Source organism: Lacerta agilis, chromosome 3 (assembly GCF_009819535.1).
Source record: "Lacerta agilis isolate rLacAgi1 chromosome 3, rLacAgi1.pri, whole genome shotgun sequence".
NCBI classification, from domain to species: Eukaryota; Metazoa; Chordata; class Lepidosauria; order Squamata; family Lacertidae; genus Lacerta; species Lacerta agilis.
The window spans coordinates 43,639,060-43,665,065 of NC_046314.1; the positions used below are offsets into that span (position 1 = coordinate 43,639,060).

The 26,006-nt window shown below is 40.7% G+C and overlaps 1 protein-coding gene across 1 annotated transcript in view; it reads right to left on the reverse strand.

The window, feature by feature from the left end:
- Window positions 1-14,200, reverse strand: part of LOC117043606 (protein MMS22-like) — a 69,606-nt gene extending 55,406 nt beyond the window's left edge. Inside the window, exons 1-8 of the mRNA XM_033143473.1 lie at window positions 14,010-14,200; window positions 10,626-10,751; window positions 6,857-6,909; window positions 5,579-5,666; window positions 5,308-5,482; window positions 4,415-4,508; window positions 2,745-2,875; window positions 423-536 (exon numbers count right to left, since the gene is read on the reverse strand). Of these exons, the coding sequence (XP_032999364.1) occupies window positions 423-536; window positions 2,745-2,875; window positions 4,415-4,508; window positions 5,308-5,482; window positions 5,579-5,666; window positions 6,857-6,909; window positions 10,626-10,751; window positions 14,010-14,188 (960 nt within the window). The 5' untranslated portion in view covers window positions 14,189-14,200. The remainder of the gene's footprint in view (window positions 1-422; window positions 537-2,744; window positions 2,876-4,414; window positions 4,509-5,307; window positions 5,483-5,578; window positions 5,667-6,856; window positions 6,910-10,625; window positions 10,752-14,009) is intronic.
- Window positions 14,201-26,006: the final 11,806 nt, after the last annotated feature.

Genomic DNA, 26,006 nt, shown 5'->3' on the forward strand with positions numbered 1-26,006 from the left:
ACCAGTCACCCTGTCCATCTCTTGCAATAATTTTCCTGTTGCTGATTTCCTTTACCAGCTTGTAGACAACCATGGGTAGACTCTGAAGTTGATATGCATCACTTGCTATGCCTCTCAAAGGGATCCTTTTAAATCAGGCATGGGGAACCTCTGCCCCAGGATCCTGATTAAACCTGGCACAAGTACCAATTTGCCCTGTAAGGCAGTTTGGCCCAAACTATGCCCACCTGCCCCACATTCTGCCTGTCAAGGAACACAGACCCCTTTACAGATTATCAGAGAATGGAACCAAGTGTAAAAGAATGCTTACGGTACATAAAATAGTTTGGGACATTTGTTCATCCATCTACGCATATCTGAATGTTTCAAGTGTAATTGTTGTCATAGAATATTACCCATGCTAGTCATGCAACGAGTCTTACCTCTGTAAGGGATCCTTTATTTCTGTGATTCAGCAGATGAATAAGCAAAATCCACAATTCTTTTACACATGTGCAAGGGAAGGGGTGACTAGTTAGAGCTTCAGAGGGCCTTACCTGCAGTGAACAAACAATTTCCTCAGAGAAAATAGTGGAATTTAACATATGAACACTTTTAGAAATTTTTACTGCAGGAAATAGCTAAGATATTGTCATTAAAACACTTACCGTATTTTTCAGTGTATAACACGCCCCCATGTATTTTTGGGGACTCAAATTTAAGAAAATTGGAGATGGCCCAGAGCTGTTGAGCTTTTTTGGCGAAGGACTGTCCATAGTTGCAGGGTTTTCTTTGGGGGGGGGTGCAGAAAATTACTAACCCAACTGACAAACGCTGACAATCACTCGTGTTGCAGAAGCCAACAAGTGTCTGCCCGCTCGATAACAACAGCTGGCAATCGCACGCCCAATTGCCACAGCGGCAGCCAATCCAAACCAACCCTTGCCACAGCCACCAATCACCCAGCCAATTACCGCAGCAGCAGCCAATCCAAAGCAGCCCTTGCCACAGCCACCAATCACCCACCAAATCACTGCTGACAAGCTCGCGAGTGGAACCAATCACCCGTCCCCCCAATGTACTATCCGTGTATAAGACGCCCCCCCCCCCCATTTTTTAAAATTATTTTAGAGTAAAAAACCTCATCTTATACATGGAAAAGTACAGTAACTCTAAACGTAAAAGGATTAAATAACCCAGAAAGTGGAACATACTTTGAATATTGAGGGTTGTGGGTTTTTTTTTTTTTAAAGAGGAAGTTAATATTTTTTAAAGGGTCTGTGATAAAAGTTGTGTTTCCCCCTGCAACCTATTAGGGGTTTTTTAAATAGATAAAATACTTATCTATTTCTTCCTTAAAATTCCCTAACAAATGAGAATTGGCAGCTGGGTTATAAAAGGTTCATATCTCAATTCACCAACAACAGTGGGATGCATTTATGCCTACAACTGGACACAAGGCATACCCCACAAATAGCTGTTACTTTTTGTGAAGTATTCATGAAGAGCTTTTTCACCTTACTAATACACTGAAGCCGCAAACCAAAACATACATGCTAGGAAGGAAACTCTACAGAGCATAACACACCTTCAGAGCAAAGTATGTTACTTTTAGATTTTAGAAGAGCTATATACAAATTACCTAAAGCTCTCACATTTCCAGCGAAAACTATGCTGAACAAACAGCACTGCCCTAATGAAACACATGATAGAGCAAAATCACTACTTCTGTTCTGAAACAATGTACTATTTCATGAGTTGTTAGTCTGCCATCTTTAATCAAGTGGGTTTTACCTTGATCCACCAGCAGGTGGTATTGTAGCCACATACAGCAACTAGATACCACTCCCATTTATTTTCAGAATTAAAAAAAAAAAGTTTCACATTATTTTGCATTATATTTAGCTATATATTGCTTGCTGTTACATGCCACGCTAGACTGGCCTTTACACAATTGCAAGGGTGTCGTTTCTATTGGTTAACGTTCTCATCACCCAAGTTATTAATAAGCCTTTTGCCGTCTGGAACTTGTGAAGGTAGCAGATTGGCAACGGAAACTCAGTGCATATTAAAAGTCTTCCAAACAAAGCTTTTTTTCGGACACTTAGAAATATTTTCTCATAGAAGGATAAGATTGCTAAAATATAGACAAAGTAAAATAACGACTAAATAAGAACAATCTGTGTTAACGAACGAGTGATCTTAACGGTAACATTATTTCCATTTTCTCAATTGTTCTTTGGGGATGAAATGCTTAGAAATATATAAAAACGATGATAACACTAATACTTAAGAATTTAAACTACACTGGCATACAAATATGGCTGGGAATCAAATCTTATGAAGGGCAGTAGAAAAGTATTTTAAAATACTATACTTAAAATATATATATGTCTACATGCAATCTGAATTAGAGGCCAGGGGAAGCTAAATTCTGTGATTTCAAACAGTTTCTTCAATTTTGCTGTTTTTACAACTTTGTATAATTTACACCAGTTTTTGCTAGTTAAGAGTCTTTAATACAGCGCATATTTCAACTCAGGGCAAGACTACACATCAAAACTATTTCCTCATTCAGCTGGCAAGCAGAGGTGAATAAACAGTTCCTAACCAAGAGTATTTAACTGATATAGTCTTTTAATACAAGCTAAAATATAAGGATTTGATGAAAAGCTAAATTCAGATAGGAAACTCCTTTTACTGTCTAGCTTTAAAGAGCCAGCTATGCAAAACTCGTACATTACAAAATAAGATGATCATTATACCTTTGTATACCTGTTAGCTGCCAAACTTATCAGATCATAGAAGAGGTTTCCACAATGTTCTTCAAACAAACTGATATTGGTTAAATTTTCACCTGTTAAATTTGAGAACCTGTGAGCATACACTGTTTGCCCTAGAAAATATAAAGGAAATGAAGGAAGTTTATGCTTTGATATTGACTTTATGAATACAGACATAGACATGCATACATACTTTCACTTTATTTGAGCAAAGAAAAGTGAGTCATCCTTTTTTCTGTTTCTTTTAAAGAAAATGTTAATGGGTGGGGAAAATATACCCCAAATTTGTCCTTAGTTTTCTGACATTGTGCTTTGCAGCAGGAAAAGGAAATTGTACAGCATATGTTTAATTCAGCCAAAACCATAATGATGTGGTTTCTCCATGCTGCTCTGACAACATATACAGCTTTTACCCTATTTGACCAGGGGAGAGAGTGTGGTTATACACCACACATACCTAATAAAGCAGTTTTATACATTGTTACAATGGCATAGACGCAATTCAAGGAATAAAAGCAATGATATGTACTGCAGTATTTTGTTTGCAATTCATTCACAAACACAACTGAGAAACTCTACAAAGTCGATGGGCCATTTCTCCAGTTTGGGGTGGAAAGACTTTCCTAAGTTAGAGCAGTTACAAACATAGGAAATTGCTTTATATTGAGCCATGTCATTGGTCAGTCTAGTTCAGCATTATCTACAATGAACGTGTGAGGCTTTCCAGGATGTCTCTTCCAACTCCTTTTGGGCATGCCAGATATTGAACCAAAGGCTATCTGCATGCAAATCAGATGCTCTATCTGTAAGCTGTGGTCCTTCCACAAATTACAGACCCCACAGAATGTATTTATCTTTTCCCACCCCACCCCACTGCACAGTATTTCAGAGGGCAGGACCTTCCACAGGCCGGGGAAATGCACTCTTTCAGCAGTAAATGGGGAGAAAATTTAGAGGCTCCCATTATAAAATGACCTGCATTTTGTACCAGCACACTGGAATGGAAGCCTTTTGCTTGCTGAACATATTGCTCTTGGATTTGCCTTACAACCTGCTGGTTTCTTCTCCACTTCAACTCACTCCCAACACAATGGGAGGATGTCCAAGGGACAATAAGCAAGGGCTTACTGAATATCCTGTCAATTTGCACAGAGGCCTGCTGGCTTGGTCGTGTGTGTACACATGGTTGCCAGCCTTTCAAATGAATTTAAGAACACTAAAGACTAACTTTTGCTTTTAAGTAATACATTTGGTTTAGGGTTGTAATGAAAGACTAACAAATGTGTGCAAATTAAGTGAGGAGTTCTTAGCCAAAAGATGAGATTAAGAACGCCCACATGCAGAAATAGATCAGAAATTCCACTGAAATCAATAGGACAAATAATACGCTTTAATTGGTTTAAAATAAGTTGTGGATAGATAAATTATCATTTAAATTGATGTAAAAATGGAATTTGGCTGTGAATAGATAAATTGACTTTTTTAAATGATTTTTTTTAAATTTAAAAAATGTGCTGATTTACTTTCCAGGCTACTATTTTCCCAATAATTTGCACATGTGCTTCTTTGAACCAAAGAGTTTTAGCACGTCCCATGGAACCCAATGCACAAAAATGCAAAAGAGCAATTTGAATTGCAAAGGCAAAACCTACTTGGCATCTTTTCACCAAGAAGATGAAGAATTTCCAACAACGACCAGTGGATGTCTAGATGAAGATGCATCAGATGCCATGATGGGGAAAATAACTGTAATTAAAAGAAAACATTGCACAAAAATATTCCCGATAACCCCAGGTTCACAGGCTCTTTTTTCAGGTCAGTGCATGATGATTACCATGAAGGTCTGAAGAATATTTTTAAGAGACTTTGGTTGAACAAGCTTAAGAACATTCCTATGAATGGGAACCCTTCATTACCAGGACTATCAGGCTAACCATGCTAAGGTTTGAAAAGCAACCTGCATGTATGTGTTTGTGCATGTACCCCTGCCCCTCCCACCCCTGGTTTTAAATGTTGCATGTTCAGGCAAAAGGCAAAATGACTTTTCATTTTCTGGAAGTGGGGTTGCAATTTTTATAATGGGGCATGAAGGGTGAATTATTATAAAAATGTTAACACAAGATTGCATCTAACTAACTAAGTTCTACTTAGAGTGGACTTTTAAAATATTCTACCAAAAATGTATGTGACTGATAGCAATGATGGGCAGCTCAATCATTTCGCTGCCATATTAGCATTGTCACAAGAAATATAGTCACCGTGCAAATTTCACTGTGTGGTACTACTAAATAATACTGGAATTATCTGTCCCACTAGGTGATGTAACTCATGTGCATATCTTAGGTTAGTGCTAATATAGTGCCATAAGCTATAACACTGCCCTGGCGGGATACACAAAATGTCCCTTTCTTGACAATATGGTAAGAGAGAACTTGCAAGAATAACTGGCCAGCAAGATTATAATGCCTCTTTTCCAACTCTAAATTATAATATGTGCCAACTAGAAATGTCTGTATGTGCCAACAACAAAAAGTACAGTCAAAACCTTTGCTTGTGGCAGAATAGTCAATCCTCCAAGAACACAACTAGGGAGTTCATGCAGGTGTCCAACGTGCAATGTCAACGAATGGAGTTCCTCAACAAGCAATGAAGGGAATTGTGCTTCCTGTTTTTCAAATGGATGAAGCAACTCATCTTCTGCTTCGTGTGGCACCAGATATCTGAATGAAGACGTTAATGAAGATGAAGATATGTAATATCATGCAGCACCAACTATGCCAACAAAAATTAAACAGGAACTGTGTCTGACATCCCACCTGAAGATGAACATTTTCACATACTGCAGGAACTGAATGCACTGCTGCCTGATGTTTTGGGCTTCCCAGTGAAGCTCTGCAGCCTGACCTGAAACCAAGGCAGAAATCAGGAATGTGTGCTTTCAGCTATGCTGCACTGACATAACCCATTTTCCCCCAAACTGAAGGTGGAACAGAGTGCAAGTTGATTATAAAAAATACAAATGAACAAACAAGAATAAATAATTTCTATTACGTCATGTGGGCACTCAATCTGAATAAAATTAAAGAGTTATAGACAACAACGTTAACACCTAAGGGCTGGGGAAAATAATCAGCGGCCACGCGGCAACTGTTTGAAACCTTTCTGCAAAGAAGCTGTTTACATGCAGCATTTTACTTCACACATCATGCCTTTAAAAATACCCAAGAGATCTACTGTGACATGGAAAACACTACTAGGATGGTTATGTTACTACATACTGACAGCTCACTATTTAAAGTGGCACTGATGTATACACAATGTCAGAACTGTACCTTAATGAAAGAAATTCCATACAAAAGATGGAAACAGAAGAACCTTAAAAAGCTAAAATGGAATTGGCGGAAACAAGTTGTAGTTCATCTGATGTTTCAGATTTGCTGGTCCTGATCCAGCAGCTTAAATGCATGAGTAGGGACTGATCCTCCCTCAGTTATTTTTGCACTGATGGATGTGCATGGGAAGCTGTAGTCAAAAATCTTCCTGTGTATAGAGCAATAAATCTGTCTCATGCTTGCTCTTTATTTATTTAAAATATGTTTATCTTGCCCTTCATCATAAACAATCCAAGGACAGGGTACACATGAAAAGAGCTTTGGGATTTGGCATGCACCTTTCAAAACATTTTTAAAGACCATGTTTTATGGCGGCCAACTCAAAATGTGCAATGTATTGGCCAACTGACGGTGTCCTTTGCTTATCCATTATGCAAAAGGATGGCTACACTTTCTGTCCAAGCATTTGTCATCACTTTAACCAAGTGATCCACTACCCCTGGGTGAGGACAAGGACAAAGCATGTTGTGACCCCCCCCCCCCGGTTGGGTTATTATGGCTGTTGCAATAACAGTTTTTCTTTTAAAGGTTAGCAAGAAATATCAAGTCATTGCATCAAAATTGTGTATAGCTCATAAGTTTTTAATACTGGAGGAAGGGAAAGGGGCAGGTTCCGTTTAAAATAAACAAACAAAATATATATTGTTAAAAATATACAGCAAGGCACAAACAACCTATAAGCATTTAAAAAAAAAAACTTACCAAAGTCAGATAAGCCTGGTGGAATGAGGTTTTCCAATTTGTGTATTTGTTGCCTATCAAACAAAGAAAGCACACACAAACAACAAAATTTTGAAATCTAAAATCAGGTTCTTTCATCAAAACCAACAAACAGCTTCTTCATTCTTGGGGATAAATCGACTAACAGTTGAAACAAAAGGTACACAAAAAACTGAAAAAATCAAGCCGATTTGCATGCTCTGCCTGATTCCTTGATCACCTCCTACAGATAATGATGATTCCACATAAAAGAGTTTGTTAGTGCTTATTCCTGGTTTAACTAACAGAGAGTATGGGAATACCAGAACTATGTTAATGTATGGCAGGCTGAAACACAACAAGGGAAATAAACAAGAGATTTGAAGAAACTACAAGGGAAGTCTATAGTTGTCTTAGCTTAAGGTAGAGATGGGGGTGGGTTTTTTTGTTTTTGTTTTTGCCTCAGGGCCTCATTTCTTCATGGACAATTTCCAGAGACCTGCTTACAAGTGATGATGGGACAATGGATGTGGCTCTTGGCTTTGTACAATAAACTACATTCCAACCAGGCAAAAATGTGTGTGTGTGAGAGAGAGAGAGAGGGGGGGGGAGAGATGGTCACTTGCTGGATCATCACCTTGTCATAGTGAGTGGGCTTGCACGTTCCTATGACCCTTGTGAGTGAAGCCGTCGGGAGTCTTGTATTCCCAGCAGGGTCACCCAAGATGGTAAGGTCAAAGGGGAGGAGCTAGACAAAGAACGATCCAAGAATTCCTCAATGGCAGAACCGTCGGAAGATAGTAAGTGGCATGTTACAACAGATGTGAAAGCTGATGAAGGCTGCAGCAGATATGAATCTACTGGTCACCTACTGAAAGGCACGTATATAATAATCTCCCAACCCAGGCAAGCAAGAGGTAGTATTACAGTTCAATGACACATTCTAGCTACCTCAGGGGGGTAAAGACCAAGGCTGTTGAGAGGTATGGCCCAGATAGAGGGACAGCCATACAGAGAGGATTGGATGGTCCCAGTCAGACCCTGAGGTTCCCCACCATGGACCTAAGATATGAGCTAAAGCATCAGAAAAATGCAATTCCAACTCTAGATGTGGCATTGGCTATATATGCTTTCTGATCTTAAGTACAGCTCCGTATCTTCAACAGAAAACTTCACTAAAGTTATTTAGCATTTGGCACTGATTGGCACATTGTCTGGGGGCTATTAAATTTACTTGCTACAAAAGGAGACAACATACTCAACAAAAGGTTAAGCAACTTTTTTATAACCAGTCTGTGGTATAGCCTGAATTCCCTGCTTTGCTAAAAAAAATTGACAGCCACAGCTAATCATACAGAACAGGAGTAAGGTGCCTTTTACAGGAAATGCCAGTTAATAAGCAGGCAGATCCATTCTGCACTGGATGCAATTTTCAAATGTCAAACTATTCTGAAGTGTACCCTCATCTAACAGTAATACAGATGCTAAATAGATAGCTATGGTCAAGACTAGAACTAGAGGAAAATATTATATTCCACGTTGGGGCAAATGCAATTTGTGAAATGAACCCCATACACAAGAACCAATAAACCCACAGGCCCCATGACTACCAAGAGAGAAGTAGCAATGTTTCAAAAACTGGTAGACATCAATGTAAACCCCATGATCTCGTCCCATAATTGGTATGGGCCACATAATGTAGCTGCAACCAGCCACAAGCAGGGCTCAGTAAACTGTTTCCAAACACATGTTAATATAACATGAATGCAGGGTAGGGTTGGAAAAATGACAGGTGAAGGCAGGAGGAAGGGATGCTTTTCTATCACAGTGACCATAGATTCTCTCATTTTTTAAAAAAATCCCTCCCTCTTCAAGCCTATTTTTCTCCCAGCCAGGCTTGTTTCCAGAGCTTTCCTGGAGAAACTATATTTAAAATGGCTTGGTGAGGGGAGAGAATAAATTTGCATGGTAGATTCAGTGAGCAGAGTAGGGCTAGCCAATGTGGTGCCCTTCATTTGTTTTGGACTACACTTCCAATCTAGCGCAGCCAGCATGGCAAAGAGTAAGGAATTATGGGAGTTGTAGTGCACAACAACTTTGGCCACCTCATGAGAAGAGAAGACTCCCTAGAAAAGACCCTGATGTTGGGAAAGATGGAGGGCACAAGGAGAAGGGGACGACAGAGGATGAGATGGTTGGACAGTGTTCTCGAAGCAACTGGCATGAGTTTGGCCAAACTGCGGGAGGCAGTGAAAGATAGGCGTGCCTGGCGTGCTCTGGTCCATGGGGTCACGAAGAGTCGGACACGACTGAACGACTGAACAACAACAAAAAGTCCACAACATCTAGAGGGCATGAGACTGGCTATTCCTGGAGTAGCAGAATGGTTAAGTAGCATCCATCTACTTCTCAGTTCTCCCCTGCGTATCACCCCCTTTTGCATCATATGATGTGGCAATGCCCAATAATATGATATTTATAACCACCCTTCACTGGAAATGATCTCAGGGCAGGGTACAGTGAAGCTCAATTTAAAACACAAAACAATAAACAAACAAGAGAGTAGATATAAAAACATACATAAATGCAGCCTGAAACTGAAAAGCTAATAACCTACAAATGGCTGAAAGAATTCAAAGCAAATAAGCTGGCGTCAAAATGGAAAAAAGACTCAGCAACAGGCATACCTCAGAGTGGGGTGGTCTACCATGTGGCCCTTGGGGCCTTTTTGGGCAGCCCTTGGCAACATTTGATGCTCCCTCACCCTGGTAGCCTTTGAGCTGCTTTCCCAATGCCCTGAGCCTTGCTTTGGGACATTGGGAAGCCAGTGCAAGGGCTGGGGGTGGTGTCAAATTCTGGCCTTGCTCCCTCAAGCAAAGCCAAAGACAGTGGTTGGCCCTCTAGTTCCGTGTGGAAGTACTCTTGCTGCCCACTTGGTATGAAAAGTTGGGCCGCCTTTCCTCACAGGGTGGGCTGTTTTCCAATTAGGACCCTATCACAGAGAAGGCCCATGCCACCAGCTAATGTACAGCTGTTAGACGTGGGATGCTAGGAAGGGCCTCCCCCAAAGATCTTAAAGCCATAGAAACGTAGGAAGCTGCCTTATACCAATTCAGACTATTAGTTCATCTAGCTTAGCCTTGTCCACACTAACTGGCAGTGGCTCTGCAGGATCTCAGACTAGGACCTTCTGTATGAAGAGCTGATGATGCTCTGTCTGAATGCAATGCCCTGGTTGGTGGTGCTGTTGCCAAGTGACATGGTTCTGCCCTAGCCTGCGCTGTGAACAATGTCATGACTGGTGGGGTGCTACATTATTGTTAAGTCACTCTGTGCTGTGGGCATTGCTGCAATGCATGTTTTCACTCTGACTGGACTAGCACTATGCTGATGTTGTGTTGCTGAGTTCACCTGGAAGCCTGTCCTGGCTCTGAAGCATTGCGGCCATTTTGCGCTGACAACAGCAACAAGCTTGTAAGTGTAATGCTAAGCACAATTACCAGAAAGTTCATTGAACTTAGTGTGACTTATGCATGTTTATTCAATAAGAACTTTTTTAAAGTGTTTCTGTGACACAAGCAACAGCATGGCCATTTCCCAAGGCTCAGCAAAAATGTTCCACAATAATAAAGGAGTGTTATATGTTTGAAAGACCCTAACAAAGCCCTCAGATCCACTCTCCAAAAGTGCTGTATATTTAGAGGACAATAATTTGGCTCAGTATACTTATGAATACATGCTATGGAGATAAATGTACTAAAAAAAAACATACCTAAATAATCCAAAGAGAAGCGTACAAGACTCAACTAAAGCAGTTTCGGTAACCCATTGGAAACCAAATAACTCTATGATGTCTTCTTCATAGTCATTTGGAAAAGGATCCAGCCCCAGCAAAACCCTGAAAAACATAGGCAGCATTATTCACAGGTTCTTAAAATGCTATTTTATTAGATTTCTTACCTGCCCTTTACCATACGGTCCCCACAAAAGTTAAAACAAAAAATGTAACAAATATATAAAAAATTAAAGTTATAACCATAAGACATAAAGTTATAACCATAAATTATCACCGTAAAGAAGGTAAATATGGAAAGAAGCTGGGGGAAATATAATGATTTATTGGAAGAGAGAGAAGGGATACTCAAACTGAAGAAATATGAAGATATTAAACATCATCTAACAGGATGGATACAGTACCATCAGGTACATAGTAAGTTTAACAAGGATGTGAGACAAAAAGGCTTTTTAAACGAACCCTCTTTATTGGAAACACACCTACTAAGAAGCGATAATAAAATAATCTCTAAAATGTATAATGTTCTGCTCGAGTGGGAAGTTAAAGACGAAATGGTTAAAGAGACAATGATTAATTGGGCAATGGATTTAGGGAAGACCATACAGTTAAAATCGTGGGAAAAACTCTGGAAGGAAGGGTGGAGGTTCACAGCTTCAGAGGGAATAAAAGAAAACATGATCAAGATGTTTTATAAATGGTACCTTACACCTGTTAAAATCCATAAGATATATAAAACTAAAGATAATTTATGTTGGAGATGTAGGAAAGAAACAGGGACGTTCATTCATATGTGGTGGCACTGTGGTAAAATTAAAAAATTTTGGATACAAATCTTTGAAGAAATTAAGAAGATTTTGAAATATAATATCAAAAGAAATCCGGAAGCCTTTTTAATAGGTATATTAGATGATGGAGTAAAAAAGGAAGATGGAAATTTGTTTTTGTACGCAGTAGCGGCCGCAAGAATTTTGATTGCATCTTATTGGAAGACACAAGAAGTACCTAGTATACAGGAATGGCAAGAAAAATTATTTAGCTTCCTGGATTTGGCAAGATTAACAGAAGTGATAAGAGGTGGTAGTAATCAAAAATTTAATCAAAGATGGGAGAAATTTGGAATATATATGAAAAACCAGTGCCCGAATATAAAAACTTGGATCCATTTCTAACATTCTGTATTGGTAAAAAAGGGAAGGAAAGACAAAAAGTCAATAAATTCACATGAACTTTGATTAAATGATTGAAAACGCAGTAACAAGTAAATTAAGCAATCCGGGAGGAGGGCAGGCGGAAGCCTTAGTCAAGTTTACAACTAGGTATTATGATTTATGATTAACTTGGATTAGTTATGATTTATTTATTTAAGTAGTGAGTATTGATATTTTATTAATAGACAATATGATTGAATGAATGAATATGTACGACTTGTTTTGTTTAAATTTCTTTTTGATGTATTATGGTTATGTGTGTGTGTGATGTTTGTTTTCTTGTGTATTGTTTTTAATGTATGAATGTTACAATTCTCAATAAAGATTTATTTAACAAAAAAAAAAAAAAAAAACCATAAGACAAGAAAAGTGTAAAAACAATTTTAAAATGTTCCCTATATAAAATAATATAAAGCAATTTCATATATAAACATAGTTCCAATACAGATGCAGACTGGGAAAAAGATATCCACTTAAGAGGATTGCAGAAAGGTGAAGCTTTCCAGTAGCCATAGAACAGACATGGGGCCTGCCTAATATACAATGGGCAGGAATTCCAAAGGACAGTTGCCACCACACTAAAGACCCGATTCCTACAGAGCAGTGATCACTTGGGTATATAAGGGGTGAGACTATATTTTAGGCCTGCTGGTCCCAAACTGCATAGGGCATTGTATACCCTTTTGACAAGCAGCTTGAACTTAACCTGCTAATTGGCAGCTAGTGCACCTCATTCAGCAGCAGTGTAACAGGGAGCAGATGAACCACCACATTTGGCATCAGAGGCAGCTTCCAGACCAGGCATAGGCAACCTTCGGCACTCCAGATGTTTTGGACTACAATTCCCATCATCTCTGACCACTGGTCCTGTTAGCTAGGGAAAATGGGAGTTGTAGGCCAAAACATGTGGAGGGCCAAAGGTTGCCTATGCCTTTTCCAGACAAACATAAAGGGCAGCCCCACATAGAATGTATTGCAGTAATCCAATCTGGAGGTTACAAGTACATGAATGACTGGTTATCCCGATCTTGAAACGGCTGAAGCCGGCAAAATGCCCTGGAGTAGAAGTGAAGGAAAAAGCTCAACTGAATGGCTACTTGAGGATGTGACTGATTACAGTATATTGTTTCACTCTTGTTCAGTCAGCTTTGCAGCACATCTTTCACTGCACTCTAGCTTACATCCACCTGCTTCATTGCCCTTAATTCCCTGGTCTACCAAAGTGCAGAACAGGCCCCACAGTACCAAAGAGGGCACATAGGGGGGCAACCATTATTACTGAAATTCAGGTGGCATTCCCCATGTCCCTCCTCACCCAGAAAGCTCCTCCCAAGGATGTCCTACATACGGTATATCCAACTTGTGAACTAGTATTCTTTTGTCACGGGATCACAACCCTTTATCCACTATCTACACCACTGACCACTTGCTGACCCACACACATACACACACTTCTGTGTTGGCATCAATGTAACTCAACAAAGCAGGTTCTGCTTTGAAGTCAGCTTCATATCCTGGTTAACCGCAAGCCCTGGCTCTAGCCGATGCTGATGTAAGCCTTGGTGAAATCATAGCACAGAAAGGAAGAAATGTGACCAGAATGGAACCCTAAAACTTGCCCTGGTTAATCTTGGCTGATATAAGGAACACTGGCTGCTCTAAGGCATTGCTAACACGACGTTGCTGTTACAGATTTCTGCCCTGTGTTAAGACCCTCCACTAGTAATGTATCCATGCACCATTTGCATAGGACACCTCGAACTCCCAATCACTTCTCAAGACCAGTACAATACTGCAGCTCTGTTGTGTCACTGGCACTGGATCAGCATCTGAATTTATTACCACTGCAACAAAAAGCCGATCTGTTTTTTCAGCATCAAGCTATGCTACGTCAGTAACGTATGAACGAGCTCCCATACCCTCTATTCAAACAAAAGTCGAAGACACTAATGGGATCATTGTGGCACACAGCAGCTGTTAGAAGAAACTAATTAAACATTCTAAACTCTCAGTCCTGAACACACTCACACACAGGGGATTTTAATACTATTCAAAGTAATTATGCCACTGAAACATTCTTAGTAAAGTCAAGCCTGCCCAATAGTATTTTCAAGAAAAAAGCCCAAGGGTGACATTTTTAAGTTTTACATACCTCTTAAGAGACCCACTCGCTAAGTAAGAATCAGCAGAAAAGCTTTTCCCTCCGTTTGTGATGTCTGATGCGCAGGAGAAACTGAGGAGTCTGGCGCATTGTCTCTCCACTTCCATAGCCATCTCTAAGCTCTCAGTGAGTGATGAAGGCGTCAAGGGAGCACTGAAATCTTCATCCATTGTTCACACTTCTCTCTGAAATAACACAGCACATGTTTTTTGTGTGTTCTGCTTTCTAAATGTGAAACCGTCACAATTACATTTGGGCTACAGAACACTAGAATATGAAACCAAGCTAGAAACATTGCTTGCAAATAAATGTCCACTGATATTCCAAATAGCAGTAAGTTTTCAAACTGGGGAGCACCCCAATGTTTATAGGGGGGCGGAACTTATGAAATGTTTCCTCATTAATTCCTAATGGGACACTGAGCATGTGAAGAATTTATAAGGCTTAAAGGGATAACTTATATTCTGGGGAAGACCTTCTGTTGGTGCCCCACCATCTGTGGTGAGGCCAATGAGATCTAGAGAGAGGGCCTTCTTGATGGTGATGCCCCAGAAAGCTTGGTGTGGGTTTTTGTATTTAACAAATTTATATACTCCCTTTCAAAAGTAAAATGCTTCATACAGCAGTTCATACAAAATACAATAAATAACATTTAAAAGCACTCAAGAAAAGGTTCTATATTAATAAAACTAACAATTCTAGCATAATATAGCCACCAAGACCAGACTACACAATTAGAACCCCAGACACAAGGTCTGCTGGACAACGGCTTTGTCTTTTCATCACGAGGAAAAACCCTTTATTTTCCTAAGCCTTTTAAATATAATTTTAATCTTGAACACGGAGTGTATTTGTACCTTTCCAAATTTTTCTTGTTCAGTGCAATCACACATACATACTAATTATAAGCTATAAGGCCCTCTATGATTTGTTTATCTGGTTAAGGTTAAGGCAGCAGCCTTACCTGAAAGTAAGTCATATTGAACCCAATTGCGTGTAGTTCTTTTACAGCGCAATCCTAGGCATGTCTACCTAGAACCTAGGTTCAATCCTAGACACGTGTACAAATAAAGAGTACAGCCAAAATAAACAAAAAGAACATGTCTCAATTTAAGATTAGCTGAAACAAGAATGAGTGGCTCTTCTTCACACAGCGCATAATTAAATTACGGAATTTGCCAATACAAGACATAGTGATGACTGTCAACTTGGATGGTTATAAAAGGGAACTAGATAACTTCAAGGAGGTTAAGTCTGTAAGTGGCTACTAGTTATGATTATTATATATTACTCCCAGTATCAGAAGCAGTATGTCCCTGAATACTAGCTCTGGAAAACACAAACAGGACAGTGGCATTGCTTTTATATATTGCTCAGGGGCTTCTCATAGGCATCTTCTGGTCAGCCACTGTGGAAACCATGCTGGACTTAATTGGGTTTTGGTCTGATCCAGCCAGGTTCTTCTTATGAAGTTTCATAAGTACCGGTAATATAAAGTGCATTTAGAAATGTTATTTTCTTCTTTCCTCCAGTGTCTTTTGTATGTGTACAATCGGAAAATATCAATTTATCATAAGAAAATCAAGCTACAAGTAAAATCTCTTTGGCACAATTGTGATTAACATTGTCATGCAAGCGGGTATGTTAACTACAAAGCAAGGATAATAAACAAACCATCTGTTTATAATTTATTTTCTAATATTTACTTATTGTTGGCAAATCGGTAATTTCAAAACAAAGGCTGGGAAATTGTGTATTGTGTACAGTCAAGTGCCCAGCACTCTAATGAACAAGCAGACACCTAATAAACTTAGCAAATCATTTTCTCTCTAATAGTGGTGCTATGGCAGATTTTTATATCAAATGAGTGCGGGTAATTTCAAGAGGGTTTTTGAAATGATAAGAGTGCATGATGTCACAAATACAGACTCACATTGTTGCAGTAAAGACTATCACAGTACATTCTGATTCCATGTTCACAGTCACGCATAAACTAAAATTCCCACTCCGTTCATAATCATGCACTCAGTATGTGGGACACCTTGCTCTCCTCTCACCTCTAACCACCCAAGATTACAAGAGAGAGAGACTAATAGATATTAGCAGATAAACTAATCCACATCAAGTGATTTCGAATGTGTGCCTTCAGCAACATAACATATTAAAGGAGCTTGTACACTGCATTCATGGTGGCTGCAGAGATTAAAGGTAAAGAGGAAATTAATGAATAAAAGTCCAGTCACGAACGACTCTGGGGTTGCAGCGCTCATCTTTACTGGCCGAGTGAGCCAGTGTTTGTCCGCAGACAGCTTCTTGGTCATGTGGCCAGCATGACTAAGCCGCTTCTGGCGAACCAGAGCAATGCACGGAAACGCAGGGACCGAAGTGAGGATTCAAACCACTGACCTTCTGATCAGCAAGCCCTAGACTCTGTGGTTTAGACCACAGCACCACCCACGTCTCGCAGAGAGATTAGGTGGGTGTAAAAGGCATTTGTAAAATAGAATCAAGAAGACCCAAGTCCCTAAGCATGTGCTGCTTGTATTCCCCTCATTGGTGACTAAGAAATACTCAGAAAAGCTATTTCAGAGGTAGATAATTTCAACAAGGTTAACTTCCAAGTACCGGTACATGTGCACTGCATTGTGACCTGATGATGCTAATGTATACCCTTCTACAAGTATGTGATCTCAGACCTGAGCCCTGAGATCGGTGGAGGGTCCCTTTTCCACCATCAGGAAGGGCTCACTGTGCCATGACATGGGATAGGGCCTTCTCCATAGCAGCACCCCAAAAGTGAAATCTCCTCCCCTGTAGTGGCACGGGGAGCCTCTACTGTACTCAGCAAGATTAAAGGTACTGAGGTATGGGCGTTTCTGTGTCTGCTGCTGTATTCAGTACCAGTATTCATTCGGGACACGTTTCGGTGTTCATTGTGTTTCATCGTAAACAACTCCAGGATCCTTTTGAATGGAGGAAATTAATGAATAAAAATGGAATGAATGCTTAGAAGATGCGGCTTTGCCCCACAGAAATGTGCAGAGGCCCAAGGACCGCACTTCCTTCTGAGAGAAACATGGTGGGACCGGTGGCCCAAAGCTGGCAGGGCAATGGAATGGGCATGAATGAATATTACTTTTGTGCTGCCCACAAATCCCCTTCTGCCCTCCATCCAGGCAAGAGGGAGGTCAAGGGCTCATTCCAGTCACGCAGAAACACCTGAGAGTGCAAAGCGGGCCCAGAAAGTAAGGTATGGCGGGGGTGGGGGTGGGGGAGAGTCCCGAGAGAAATCTGGAAGGCTGCATTTGGGTCCGGGGTCCTGAGGTTCCCAACCCCGGTGGTGTATAAATCTGCAGCATTAATCTGGGATGGGAGAGGAAGGCTTCCAGCTTCAGAGTTTAGAACTAGCACAGCCCTGCATGCATAAGGATACGTCCCATTGGGCGCCAAGGCACTTACTTTTTACCCAGTAAAGCACGCCCTGCCTGCAGCACCCAGAGACCCGCCGTTTCCCCCCCCCCGTGAAACCCCGCTTGAGAGTGGGAAGGTCAGGGGAGGAGAGGCAACTGCCCCCCCCCCACACACAGCGCCTCCTCGCACACTCACCTGCCGCCGCCTCCCGCGCTTCCCACGTCAATCACCCCTCCGTCCCGCCCGCTTCCTTTCGCGGAACAGCCGCCAACTCTCCCCCGAAACTCCCGCGCGCCGCTAGAGCCGCGCAACAGCGCCTGCTCCGGAGGTGGCAACCGCTGACGCAACGCATTCCGATTGGCCGGAGACTCTCCTCGCTGAAGACCGGCCCCTTTTGCCTTCTCACCCGGCGGCCCGGGGAGGATCTTCTTCCGCTTTCACATTAACTGCGCTCTCCAAAAGTGTTGCAGCTGGAAGTGGGGAGGGCTGGGGTGCGGCGTGCGTTTTCTTTTCCTTACCCAAGCCTGCAGGGTTTGTTTGCTCTGGAGCAAACTCTTGCTGGTGGTGCTTTCCTCCTCCTCCTCCTCCTCCTCCTCCTCCTGCTATTACTTAGTGGGTTTAACGTTTTAACAGCCTTGCAGTCTCGCATTGTGTTACTCCATAACATAAATGGCAAAAAGAGCAATTCCTCACTTACTCAAAACGCGTCCCAGAAGTCGCAGTGATTTCACTTTGGTTGACTCAGGCAAGGATGCATAGAGCCATTTTATTTAATTTAATAATTTTATGTAATTTAAATTTTAGCCCACCTTCCTCCCAAGCTGGGGTTCAAGGCAGCTTAAAACATTTAAAAACATCAATTACTGTATAAACTATAGAACAATAATTCAAATGTGCTGCAGTTACAGGTGGGTAGCCGTGTTGGTCTGCCATAGTCAAAACAAAATCGAAAATTCTTTCTAGTAGCACCTTAGAGACCAACTGAGTTTGTTCCTGGTATGAGCTTTCGTGTGCATGCACACTTCTTCAGATGCAAAATGTGTTGCAACATACTTAAAACTAGTAGCTGCTCCCAAGCTAATGTGTTTATAACCAGGTTATCAGAAGCAAGCAAGTCAAGTTGGTGCTATGATATGCGCGTTTTTAAAATGAGAAGTTGCACATGCTCAAGAGTAGTTCTTTAACAGGATTGATTTTGTTTGATTGTTTCTGCTCCAGCATATCAGTACTGTAGCAAAAAAATTAGTGACTCTTGCTTTTCACTTTCCCCCAGCTGCTTAGGGTGGCACAGAGCTTCTGTGGGCCACAATGCTAAGTGGGTTAAAGTCTTACAGCCCAGATCTATCTATGCTTATCTGGAAGTAGTACAGGATTGCGCTGGGGTGTTCTGGACGTAAGGGGAGGGGTAGTATCTCTGGTGGAGGACACTTCATGCTCCTTCTGAGGTAGTTTGTTCACCTTTGGTCCTCACCCTGTACTCGGCTCTCACCTGTGGCTCCCAGAAGCTACAACCACACCCTGGGAAACCGCTTCAGCTGGCCAGCTGAACCAGGTGAGGGTAGCCAATGGGTCTCAAACCCTTGGTGAGTTAGGGACTTCCCCTGCATGTGAAGACAGGCTCTGGCAAATTGAGCAGATGAGACCAATACGTAGTGGGTCCAACAGTCAAGAAGGTGGTTTGTGTACATGCTGTAGAGAGAAGTTAGGGGTAGATGGGGCTTTTCAACCTGGGAGAGCAGCCCATCTAGGAGAACGAAAACTCTGATCCTAAAGCTTTGCTGCCTTGTGGGATATCTTCAGAAGAAAAGCCTAAGGCGTAAATCCTAGACATATCCAAAGTGGAGTCCCTAAGGATGGGTGGCACCTTCCACACCTCCTTCCAGCAACTCTTGCAACCAAACTGCTGCCAAACGTTTTGCTCTGCTTTCCTTTGGACTACACCAGCAAGGCTGAGGGGGGGGGTCTTGTCATCTGGACCGCCCAGGATCCCCATATACACTGCCCAGGCTTGTGCCATGGGGAGGTACTTCAGTGCTGCTGGTGCAGCAGTTTGACTTCACCCCTGGAGGTGCAATCCATTGTCTCTCTAGACAGACTGATGCTAACAACAAAACAACAACAACAACTGGGTGTTAAATAGGTTTGCTCCAATGTTAAGTGTGCATAGGGATGCAGCTTTAGACTAAAATCCTTTGCACACTTATTTAGGATTAAGCACAGTAGGACCTCTTGGGAGGGGAATACATAGTTGCAATAATACGGACTTCCACCACTTGCCTCTCATGTTACCACAGCACACTATACTTGGCTAAATCTAGAGGCGCAAGAGTGAGCTCCATCTGTGTGATAACATGGTTTGTAAAGAGGAGAAGAAGGTACAAATAGAATTGTCCATTTTCTTATGATAATAAACACAGAGCCAGGAAGCTATGCACCTTGTGTGTCCCTCATGGATGCATTTCAGACAGAAATAATGTGTGTTTTTCTTAGTATGAAGCTGCAGGGATGGGAGATAGCATTCTCAAGTTGAATTATTTCACATTTTGCTTATTTAAAAGTATCCAATCAGAAAATAAATAGGTAGCCCTTAAATGGTAGAATAGGTACCCTAACATAACATAACTGCCTCATTGGATGAACACAAGATCCATGGAGTCCAACAGCCAAAGGGCATCCAGATACCCCAAAGAAGCCCAAGAGCAGAAATGAAGGCAGCTATTCATCACTGGTCTCATGCAGGGACATGCACCCATTTCTACGCATAATTAGTTTGAAGGAAGTCACAGTGGTTATAATGGGGTTCACTTCTAAGCTGTATGGCAATATTGAAAAAGGCAAATGCTAGAAAAAAGGGTAAAGTATTGAAAACAAAACTTCCAATATCATAACCACTTAGATATTTTTGACTTGTTAAGTGGTATATACATGCTTTCAAATAAAAAAACAAACAAAACAATAAACCAACGATATAACTATGTGACCATACTTGGAATATTCTCTATTGATTCTGGTCATTTCACCTCAAAAAGAATATTGTTGAGCTGAAAAAGGTGCAGAAAAGGGCAACCAAAATGGTAAAGGGACTGGAGCAATTCCCCCATGAGGAAAGTTTACAATGTTTCAGTTTAGAAAAAAAAGTTGAGTAGTGGGGGAGATGATAGTAGCATATACGCAATTGGAACCCAATCATTGTATGGTCAGTACTGCTGTGTTACGTGGTTGCTGCTGCTTGATTTTAAATTGTGTTTTGGGTTTAATCTGGTGTTAGGAATTTAATTGTAGGTCATTGGTTTTAATTATTTTATGTTGATGATTCACTTTTCTGGGTTCCCAATAGGGCAGAAGAGTGATATAAACATCAAATAAATAAATAAAAAGGCATGGTGAGCAGATAAAAGTTTCCCTCTTTCTCACATTATTACTAGAACCTGAGATCATCTAAGTTGGCTGCTGAAAGATTCAAGACAAAAGGAAGTATTTCTTCACAAACAATTAACTGGAATTTGCTACCACAGTATCTGGTGATGGTTGCTAATTTTGATAGTTTTAATGGAGAAAAGTGAGACCCAGTCTAATCCCCAAGGACAGTGAATGACTCTATGGCAGAGAATTCACAAACTGTACAGAACAGATAACTCCGTAAAGTGAGACAAGCCACAGATTACAGAGTCAAGATTAAAGAATTTTAGTGTGTAGGGGAAATGTTAGAAAACATTTACTTATTTTATAGATGTGCATGCTTCCCTAACCACGCACACACAGAACTACAAACTTCCATACAATTTCATATGCACACATTAAGGAGAGACTGACATACACACTAGACTAGAATCATAGAGTTGGAAGGGACCACGAGGATCATCTAGCCCAGCTCCCTGCAGTGCAGGAATCTTTTTGCCCAACGTGGGGCTCGAAACTGCAACCTTGAGATCGAGAGTCTCATGCTCTACTGACTGAGCTATCCCACTACACCTTCTCTCATGCTTATGCACAGTAAACATACAGAGAGAGACGTGCTGCCCTTTTTGCACATCTATAGCCAAAGACCAAATGGTCAAGAGTCCTGATTGCTACTTGTCCTGTTCCCCATGCTAACTTGTGGACTAGCCAGGCAAGCAAATATGTAAACACACACACAAGTGGGCTGACAACAGGTTTGGCAAATGGGATGATATTGATCTTGCTGTGCTGCTGTTCTCCCGCCCTTCTCCCCCTCCCACCGTGGTTTAAGTGTTTCCAGAGGCCCAGACTGCTCTTCTGATGCCACTGACAGCAAAACGACCCCCAACAGCTGAACCAAGTCAGTCCAGAAGCAATCCACCATCATAATATTTTCCATGGTTCACCATCAAACTGCTTCCTCCATACAATATGCATACATAGTTTACAATGCATGTGCAAAATACACATTAAATTTTCCATTTAAAATATTAACTGGGAATGGAAATCAGGGAAATGTGTCTTTCCCACTCCTGTCTGACAACTGGTCTAAACTTCTTTTTAAAAAATGGCTAGCTCAGCCTTAAATTAGTTAGTTGGCAACCTCACTAGGTGAACATGCCAAGGATCAGACTGAATGTCCCACTGGACAAGTTACAATCATTCTGAATAGCTAGGCAGACACTTTTTTTTAATGTAACCAAGTGTTTATTGCATTTTAATTCTGCATTTCCTGCCAGGAGCTGAAGGTGGCATACACCAGTTTTCTTACCTGGTAGGTAAGTTAGGCTGATAGAAAGACTAAGTGACCCAAGGTCACCCCTTATGTTATGTTGGGATTGACCTCTGGTTTCTAACACTGCACCCCACAAACTCTGATTTACTGTAGTTCAGATATGATCCTGCATCTTAGTCTTTCTTTCTTCCTTGCTTATCAGTTACAAGGAGAGTGGAGAAAACTTAGGTTTCCAATAAAGTTAACTTCCTGATGCTGCTGCTGCAGTGACAGAAGGTAAACTTGTTATCTTTGAAATCCTCTTTAGTAAGTAACTAGCTCCTTTTGCTCAAACCGTTAAGAACATCTCTCTTTTTTTATCCTTTTTCAAGTTACTTGTCTTGGGGGTGGGGGGAGTTAAGTACGACGCCGCAGTAAAATAAATCTGTACCCAGAGTAACCCTGATTTCCATATGCAGATTTTTCTGCACTGACAAGCCCCTTTCTCCAGTCTCTCTCTGTCTCTCATTGTGTCTGTCTGATTTTTACACCACCTTTATCCTCTCTCACTTTCTCTTTTCTGCATGACGAAGCTAAAATATGTTCCAAGCAAAAACAAGATTGGAGGTAGTTGCTTCAGGAGCAGTGGAAAGGTGGGGGTGGGGAGGAAATACCCCATTAAATGTCTTAATTGTGTTGCATTTGGTTCCTTCTATTCCCCTCTCCAGCTCTGTGATTAAAGTTCCCCAGGACGAAGGATCCGGGCAAGGGAGCCCATAGAGCAGCAACAGTCTGCAGTGTGCAGCCAGATGTGCTGGACTTTTTAGGATCTTTGCCATTTTTATTTTTTAAACACAAGCAGAGAAAAGAGGTCGACACAAAAGCTGCAATCCAGTAGATTGGTTTTTCTTTACAGTAGCAGAGTTGCTGTGTCTGCCAAGGAGCAACATGCTGTATGCCGAGTTGGATTTAGGAGGAAAGGCGATGGGGGCTCTTCCAAGGTAAGAAACCTGTTCTTGTCTCCTCATGTTGCTTTTTGAAAATGGGGTTTTTTCCCCAGACTCAAATGCTAAAGAGGAAGGAAGAGCAAACGTGCCTTAGCTATGCTTCATGAAACCCAGCACTTAATGTACATTGTGTGTTTTGGTGTGTGAGTGTCTGTGTACTGTTTGTAAACAATACTTTGCTGGTGATTCTTATGTTGCTTCTTTTCAAATGAATATGTCAGAGGAGCAGGTTTCAACAGTGACATCATGGTTAGTGCTAAAAAGATATACATGCCAAGTCTTGCATTTGCAGATGTAACTTGTTTGAATTGGCTATATTTGTTATAGATTTCAGTAGGAATGATTTTTCTTCTTCTAGCTCAAATATTTAAAAGCTTGTTTGAAATCATAAGGTTTCTTTATATATGTATATTTATAAACATTTTTTTTAGCGCAAAGCTACAAATGGTGGATAATTAAATACAGTATTTAGCTTGGCTGTTTTGAAGCCAGCGAATAAGGTAATAAATTTTATTGTACTAATCAGACTCAAGATGTTCTCTGTGTTAATTGGGTTAAAAATTGCAGTACTTATTAGAAATTCTAATTTCACAATGCAGCACTGACAATAAGCTCAGCCAGTGAATTATTCACATCTTTAATTTGCTCACTTAATGACAGTGTGCTGTAATCAGAGTGCAGAGAAGACTTCCTATGCATTATGTATGATGCTCAGGACTTAAATGCAGGACATTATGAGGCTCTCAGTGGTTCAGTAATTAGTTTTCCACAAGGCAGGTTTCTTAGATATTCACAGATAAAAGTTCCACAGCTGAAAAATATTAGGCTTGTACAAACAAACTAACAAAAACAAGGGGGTGAGAATTGGAAGGAAGGTTGAGAACTAGTTTTCTTCTGCAGACAATTTGTCTAAATGTTGTAAAGTCTGAAAGAAATGCATGCTCTAGTCTAGGAAAACAGCGAAACAAAGTTTCATCTGACTTTTTTCCTTCTTGATGAAGTTTACAGATTAAGGGTGGGTGTTTTTCTTTCTTTTTTGCTATTTCTCCAAGTTGTGTGTGTCATCTTTAAAAATGACAGTTATTCACGTTTCAACAAGTGTTGATTCAATCTTCCTGTCCAATATTTGCCACAACATTGGTGATAATAATGGGTCAAACAGTACAAGGAAAATATGTCAAGTTACAGATATGGCGGATGCATCCTTGGGCTCGTGTAAGCACCTGGCTTCCTTGGCCAGCTGCCAAGGCCTGAATACTCTGGTTGGCTAAGGCCTGATTTTTTATTTTTTATTTAAAGAGAATTAGCCTGGCACTTCAAGCAGGACTGGGATGGAGGATCTAGCTGCTATTTAAATTTTGCACAATACCATTATGTAGTATCAGTTTGTGGCATTGTGAGAAATTTCAGTGATAGCTAGGCCCAACTGCCTGGTGCTACTGCTGCTACTCACCACTGGTGGCGGTTGCCAGGTTAGCCTACTGGGGCCCACTCATGGAAGAGGGAGTTCACCATGGGATGCTTGGGCCAAGAGTGTTATGAACCCAAAACTGGCCTTGATGCACCTTGTGGAATATTTTACCTGCCTCATCATTGAACAACAGATATCCACCTCCCATCATATGACCAGCTGCTGCTCTGTGCTCCTTTCAAGAAGAAGGGTAGGATATAAATTAAACAAATAATTCTAACAAGCTGCTCCATAATTTTAATTATGTATAAACATAACATTCATAAAATGAAAGAGCAGTAAACACCATATAACCAAAATAAGTGTTACTTATGACATTCACCATGTGCCTGCACCAAAAAATTAGTGTCATACAGTCGTTTGATTAGAGAGTTAAGTAAGAGAGACAATTTCATTTTTTTAAACTATTTATTCAGAAGATGGATATACTGCTTAACAAAAATCTGCAGCTGATTTACAGAAAAAAAATCAGAATACAGTAAGATATGTACAAAGCTCAGAATACAGTTAATACATTTCGAATGCGTCATTTAAAACAGCCACTGAACAAAGTAGCGCTCTCAAACATCTCCAATATACCTAAGTAAACAACCAAGCTTTTAGGAAATTTTTTCCCCTCCCTCTCCCCTCCCACCCTCCCCACTGGACAGAACTTCGTTCTTCAGATCTTTAACCATGTACACAGTCTGTTCATTCAAGCTTGTATGTTTGGGTTGGCTTCACCCCTTTCTATCCAGTTCCTGTAAAAGAGAGACAATTTCATGAGTCTTCTTCTTCTTCTTTGGCGATCACCCATAGCTGAGTAAGATTGTCTTCCATAAACACAGTTTTAACAATTAGTCCGTAAGTGACTGTGGAGGCCAATTCTGGATCCACACGTCCTTTCACAGTGGGGACATTGGTTTCTGGAATTTCATGAGTATACAGCTCCTATTCATCATGTACCCGTATATGAATGATGGTTCAACCAGACTTTAGCCACTGACTTCACAAACTTTCAGAACTGCCTGAAACAACAATGTGTATAAATTAGCTTCTGTAAGAAGTATTAAGTATTTATCACACTTAAGCTCTCCTGAATTTTGACAGAAGTTTACAGTGTAGGATATGTGTGTGGTTTGAGAAACACATGGAACTAGTCTTACAGTTCTTTCGTTCTTAACCATGGATGAGAAGAAAACCAACAGTTGCCTTTTTAGCGCTTGGACAGTGGACTAAGTGGGCATATGGCTCACAGTCTTCCCCACTGTGGTGATGTATTATATTTCTATTTAAACTACAACAATGATTTCTAACTAGCGGAAATTGTCTGGCATTACTTGGGAATTCAAACAAAACCAAAATAATAATAATAATCAGTGCAGTTCTGAAATCAGTGGTTAAAATAAGTGCCGTTTTTAAAAGTTCGGTTCACCATCTTGATGGTGTCCAATTGTATCCAAACA